This window comes from Microtus ochrogaster, chromosome 1 (genome assembly GCF_000317375.1).
Source record: "Microtus ochrogaster isolate Prairie Vole_2 chromosome 1, MicOch1.0, whole genome shotgun sequence".
NCBI classification, from domain to species: Eukaryota; Metazoa; Chordata; class Mammalia; order Rodentia; family Cricetidae; genus Microtus; species Microtus ochrogaster.
Window position 1 is genome coordinate 19,798,848 of NC_022009.1, and position 6,561 is coordinate 19,805,408.

Sequence of the window (6,561 nt, forward strand, 5' to 3'; positions counted from 1 at the left end):
CTTGTAGACCAGGCTGGCCTCGAACTCCCAGAGATCCGCCTGCCTCTGCCTCCTGAGTGCTGGGATTAAAGGCGTGCGCCACCACCGCCCAGCAGTGTTGACTCTTTTATGTGGGAGGTCAGTCACTGTTATTCCTCCTGGACAGTTATTTAATATTGTTAAATATGTTTGCTTGGTTTTCTGCTCTCCAGTTTGAACTACAAATTCCTGAACTCCCTCAAAGTGCAGCTGGACACTCCTTCATGTTTAAGGGCCTCAGGGTTTCTAAATGTATATGACTTGGTTTTAATATTAGAAAAAAGGTGTTAATTCCTCCTTCTGTGAATCTAGTTGTGTGGGGCACCTGCCTCTGACAGCACAGCATGCATAGACAAAAGATAAAGCCCTTTAGTCTGTTCATTCTGTTCCTCTCTCGGACTTAGCTTACGTCCCTTATCTCTCCTAGTTTGACAGTTGAATCCCTTGCTCAGATAGTCACACAGAACATTCTTGAAGCAGGAAGCAGCACTTCTAGTCTCTTTCATTGACTCTAGTGTCAGACACCAAAATAATTACCATATTTCAGATGTGCATTAGAGTCAGCTGACATTCAGTGGCTCATTTGGACAGAGAAAGCTACAGGTACAGAAATGGTAAGCTGTGGTTTTTAGATTCTAAGAGCTGTTTTCTCCATTATCGAATGAGAAAACGGAACCAACGATCCAAGAACTCTGCAGTGAGCCTGGCGGGGGCTCCTAACACCCTGAACTCTTTCTTTCAGCCTGCTCTCAAGTATGTGCTCTATGCACTGGTCGGCATTGTGGGCTTTGTCACCCATTACGTGTTGCCCCAGGTGAGGAAACAGCTGCCATGGCACTGCTTCTCCCGCCCTCTGCTGAAGACGGCCGAGCACAATCAGTATGAAGTTCGAAGTAAGTAGTTGGTTAACCCCTTGGTCTTGTGGCTCACTTCACCATGCCCGTAGGTGAATTAGACAGGTGCCATTGAGCCACAGGTTGGTGAGCCGTCGTCTCCTGTAGGGCACCGTCTTCAGCTGAAAGAGCACCTTCTCAGCATAGACGTAGTGCTCTGACTGTTCTCGGCCCTGTCACTGATGGGTCTTCCTCGTGACTTCTCTCTCTAGCAGTCCCTAATGTGTATACAGACAACCCACCCCTCCCCGCCTCCAGTCCTCTATTTGAAAGGCTTTAACTTAAGCTGTGGAAGGAAGAAGGCCTTTGTCCATTATTCCACTAGAGACTCTGTTCTCCTTAAGAACGGCAGTAGCAGCCTTTCTGTGGTGGCTGCTCGTTTGGGGATAAGGTATAAAATGACTAAAAAGGAGATAGAAGGCCTGTCCGTTTAGCAGCTTCTCCCTTGCCACTGTAAACTGTCCTTGTGCATCAGCCCTGTGTGGTGCGGGCCTGTGCACAGCGACTAAGTCAGCCCAGTGAACTGCTGTCAAGAAGGGGACTCACCCAGACATTTAAGATGAGTTGATATTTTTGAAGAATACCGAAACCTTTGAAACTGTAGAACAAAGTTGACTTTCGATCCTCACGATGGGCCTCTTAGTGAAGCAGCACGGTGTCTCGGTGCTGACCACCATCAGACCCTGGAGAGACAGCGGAATACTGACAGCAGGGCACTGTGGAGAGTCTTTGCAAGTCATTCGCCTTTGTCTTTAAATGTGCCAGTGCTCTGCATGTCTGCCTGCGGCCAGCAGAGGGCATCAGATCCCACCGCAGATGGCTGTGAGCTACTATGTGGGCACTGAGAACTGAACTCAACCTCTGAAAGAGCAGCCAGCGCTCTTAACTGCTGAGCCATCTCTCCAGCCCAATATGTGTCCTTTTTATAAGGGAAAGTTATATGAAACTTTAAGACTTGGGATTAGCCTGCCCTTGGCATCAGGAAAGTAGCACAGAGTGAAAGGCTTTCGTTTTGTTATGATGAACTGTTTCTATCCCTGTTACAAATAAATAGTACCAAATAGATCTAGTTTGCTTTTAAAATCAAATTTACTGGTTGTGCATTTCTTTAATAAGTCTAAATTTTTTTCAGATTTTTGAATCACCACAACAATTTTGACTTAGTGAAAGTACTAAATTATAGTAAAGGTATTTTTCCTTGTACCGATATTCAAAGTAAAGACTTCCTAACTGCCTGCCGTACTGTTTTCAGAAAGCCAGAGAGTGGTGCTAAGTTAATCTTCATGTGCTGCCAGTGATGAGAATGACTTTAATAAACTGGGTGAATCTAAATCATACATATGTATGCCTGCAGCATATACCTTATCATTTTAAAACCAGATACTTTAAAGATCTTATTTGTTTAGAGGTGAGACACAGCCCAAGAATCTTTAATAACTTTTTCTATATACAAATAGAGAAAATGAGAGAAATTGTAGTTAAAATGGGAGGTTTCACTGGAGATGCAGTCTGTGGTGAGCATTCGCCTCCCGTGGCCTGACCCGCAGCTCCACACAGACAGCTTATACAAGTAAACTTACTTAAGTGTGAGTCGTGTCTAGGTTGGAAATCTGTGTGTTGGGGGCCTGGGGCGTGGCGTATTTCAGAGCAGTTAGAAATTGACTGTTGAACTACGGGCTGATAGAACGGATCCAAATCTAAGTCAAGTTGATCCTTCTTACCGCACGCCCAGCTGCTTTGATCATTGTGTAAATTGTGATCTCTGGACTTGTTGCCTCATCAGATGCAGCCACTATGATGTGGTTTGAAAAGCTCCACGTGTGGCTTCTTTTTGTGGAGAAGAATATCATCTATCCACTGATTGTCCTCAATGAACTTAGCAGCAGTGCAGAGACCATTGCCAGCCCAAAGAAACTGGATGCAGAGTAAGTATAGTCCTCTGATCTGTGTTGTTAGATTCGAGCAGTAATAAGCAATGCCTTACACTTGGTAAAACAGCCTTGAGTCCTTGGTCAAGACCATTAAACACGGTGTCTCTGGCACACAGCATCAATGGATAAAAGGCTCAGGTGAAAATTTTTTGTCTTCGCTTTTTTGAACATCACCGTTTTTACTGTTCTTGACTTCTTATTGTCAGTATTCTTAGAAGAGGACACTTGACAAGTAAAGTTAGTTTGGGGGCTGGCTGGATGGCTCAGTGGGAAGGTCCTGCTGCCAAGCTTTATGAGCTGAGTCCAGTCCCTGGACCCACATAGTGGAGGAAGAGAACCATCTTCAGCAAATTGTCTTCTGCCCTCCACACAAGCTGTGTCAAGTGCGCATGCGTACACGCATGCACTTATGCAAAATAATGGGAAAAATGTAATTTAAGAAATTAAAAATAAAGCTAGTTTTTACTATCAGATGGCAACTTTGGGAGGTGGTTGTTGTGTACTGTGTAAATCAGACTGTGTAGGTGGTCGTTTGTCTACATGATTATCCTGTAATCGTAGTTCAGCTCCATAGTATGGCATGCTAGTACATGTTTTTCATGTAATGAATGCAGCTATTGTTAAAGTGATAAAATTAAACTAGAGAGCTAGGTTTCAGAACTATAGCTTTTTATTTTTAAACATGCTTATTTATGTAGAGAATAAAGAGCATAGTATAAAAAAGAATACTAATAAAAATAATATTATCTTAGTGCCTTTCAGGATGTGATATGCTTATCATGGAATAAATGCCATGGAAGTCATTGGCGTCTATCTATCTATCTATCTATCTATCTATCTATCTATCTATCTTCTACCTTCCTACCTACCTATCTGGACTAAAGAGTTGACACTGAACTTGTGATCTCCTAAGTTCTGGGATTATGGGTATGCACACCCCCCTGGCTCTTATAAATCAATACCAGAGGTTTTAATTTGTTCTGTATCATAAGCTTAGTGAGTATGTGGTAACTTCAGGGTTAGAGGAAGCTGGGAGTTTTCAGCCGCAAACTGACGGACTACGCCTCTCTGTCCATGACAGGTTGGGAGCTTTGATGATCACCATCGCTGGCCTGAAGCTTCTGCGGTCCTCTTTCAGTAGCCCCACGTACCAGTACATCACGGTCATCTTTACTGTGCTCTTTTTCAAGTTTGACTATGAAGCCTTCTCAGAGACGATGCTGCTGGACCTCTTCTTTATGTCCATCCTGTTCAGCAAGGTAATCCTTCACCAGGAGCGCCTGCCTGCAGAGACACCGCTAAGTGAATGCTTGCTGTGGTCTGTGCTGCTGTTTCAGTTGCCCTGCTGGCTCTTAAGTACTGCTCCTCTTCAGTCACCAGTTACTTTCCCAGGAAGCCGTGCTTGTCACTGTGGTTCATAAGAACCAAAGTCAAATGGGACTTACATGTGGTCTGTCTCCACCTGTAGCAGTTGGGGTTCAGAAGATTGCTGTCCAATAAACAGTGGCTACTGTGTTAGAGAGGTTGTTGCCTGGCTCCTTGTGACTTTACATTTGGAACAGATTTTCTCCAGTTCAAGGGTATTGTGTCCTGGAATAAAATACATGCAGGTATTAGAGACACCTAGAGTTTCTGCTCAAGGACAGCAGTTTTGTTGCCTCTGTCCTCATTTGCTTACAGTAGTAACAATACCGTGACTGGCCAGAAGAGGGCAGATAACTCTTAAACACCAGTCCGTAAGTCTGAATCCTTTGCAGTCTGTGGGCTGGCAGTGTGCGGATCTTTCGAGTGTCCCCGCCCAGTCACTGTGTTCAGGCAGTCTCTTCAAGGCCTGTTCCAGGTGGACATGCTGCAGCTTACTGGCTTGTTTGTACTCCTGTCCAGAGAGAACCCCATAGTGCAACTGTTTTGATACTGAATATCAACTCGTGACATTTTGAAATAAAGAACCAGTCCTTCAACCCTCAAAAAAAAAAAAAAACATGTTTATATTAAAATAATGCCAGTGTTTTGGCAGTTGATAAATCTTGTCTTATTATGCTATTGGAAAATAATTCCAGGTCATTTCCATGATAGGAAGAAGACACATCTTATAGACCTTCTGTTCTCTGGTTGAAGTGCCTGCTTACTATTTCCCTGACAGCTTTTCCTCTCTTCCCACAGCTCTGGGAGCTCCTCTATAAACTGCAGTTCGTGTACACCTATGTTGCACCCTGGCAGATCACGTGGGGCTCTGCATTCCATGCTTTTGCCCAGCCCTTTGCGGTGCCCCGTATCCTTCACTACAGTGTGTGAGCATGGCTAGTCATATCCTTGATGAGAGCGTCAGTCTGCAGTCCGTCTCCCAGCACACATGCCAGGGATCGTGACAAGCCTCAAACCTCACAGGCTGTGGAGAACCGCCTGTCCTGGTTTAGGTTGTGCAACCCACAGATCGGCCAAACATGAGGAAAGATTAAGGATTTGTAATAAGTAATGCCATTTTTAAGTTTTGTATTTAAAGTGTGAGCTATGAATGTTATTAAAGTCTAGGAACTTTTAATGTACTTAGAATAAACTAATAGAACATTTTTCATAGCAATCATAATTAAATTTCTGGGTGAAATTTCCATCCTCCTCCTGCCTCAGAAGCACTTTAAAATAACTGATTACTAATGACTCAGGCTGTGTCTGAGTGCAGCCTTTCAAGGTTTGCAGTTTTAAAAAATATTCATTACATGTATTTATTTATTTGTGTGTGCATGCGTGCGTGTGTGCATGTGTGTGTGTATGTGTATGTATGTGTGTCGCATGCAGAGGTCAACAGACACCTGGGGAGAGTCAGTTCTCTTCCTCCAGCATGCATGCTGAGGCCTGGCAGCAATCATGTCATCTCATGGCAGCAAGCCGTCATCTCATTTGGCCCCGAATTCCGGTTTTGACCTTCATAAAGTTAGACTTGGGTATTTCATCCCAAGATTGACATGTGGGCTTTCTCCCTCTTTCTTTTTCTGTTTGCTGTGTTTGTTCCTTAACCGCTCCCCCATAGACTCGGCTATGCTGTTTGTCCAGGCGGTGGTATCAGCCTTCTTCTCCACGCCGCTAAACCCCTTCCTAGGTAGTGCCATCTTCATCACCTCCTACGTGAGGCCCGTGAAGTTCTGGGAGCGAGATTACAAGTGAGTAAATGGACGCACACGACTGAGTTTCTGTCCTCTACACGGAGGACGCATCCTTAGGGAAAATTGGTTTTGATTATAATTCGTGGTGATAAATACTTTTATGCCAGAAATTTACAATTTTTTTGTTTGGTTGGTTAGTCTTTGTTTTTTTTTTTTTTTTCCAAGACAGAGTTTCTCTGCATAGCCCTAGCTGTCCTGGAACTCATTCTGTAGACCAGGCTGGCTTCAGAACTCACAGAGACCCACTGGCCTCTGCCTCCCAAGTTCTGGGTTACAGGTGTGTATCACCACTGCCCAATACAGTTATTTTTAAAATTTGAAGATTGTATAGTATTGAGGAAATTGATCTTTATTTTCTCATCTTTTTATGTGATTCTTAAAAGTATAGTCCTAACTATACTCTTGTGTGTTTTTTTCAATGACGTCTTGGAATTACTCCCTGTCAGTAACACTGTGACATGTGATATACAGCATTACACCATTGTACCAGCTATGGTGAGCTATAACATAGTTAGAAATTCTAGAGCTCACCTTTTTTTTTTTTTAATTTATTTATTT

At 43.6% G+C, this 6,561-nt stretch overlaps 1 protein-coding gene across 5 annotated transcripts in view; it reads left to right on the forward strand.

Moving 5' to 3' along the window:
- Positions 1 to 6,561, forward strand: part of Pcnx1 (pecanex 1) — a 149,830-nt gene that overhangs the window by 118,809 nt on the left and 24,460 nt on the right. For all 5 annotated transcript variants that reach the window (XM_005343300.1, XM_013345956.2, XM_026779907.1 and 2 more), the window contains 5 exons: positions 761 to 911; positions 2,695 to 2,836; positions 3,924 to 4,101; positions 5,006 to 5,114; positions 5,871 to 6,000. In XM_005343300.1, coding sequence (XP_005343357.1) covers positions 761 to 911; positions 2,695 to 2,836; positions 3,924 to 4,101; positions 5,006 to 5,114; positions 5,871 to 6,000 — 710 coding nt within the window. The remainder of the gene's footprint in view (positions 1 to 760; positions 912 to 2,694; positions 2,837 to 3,923; positions 4,102 to 5,005; positions 5,115 to 5,870; positions 6,001 to 6,561) is intronic.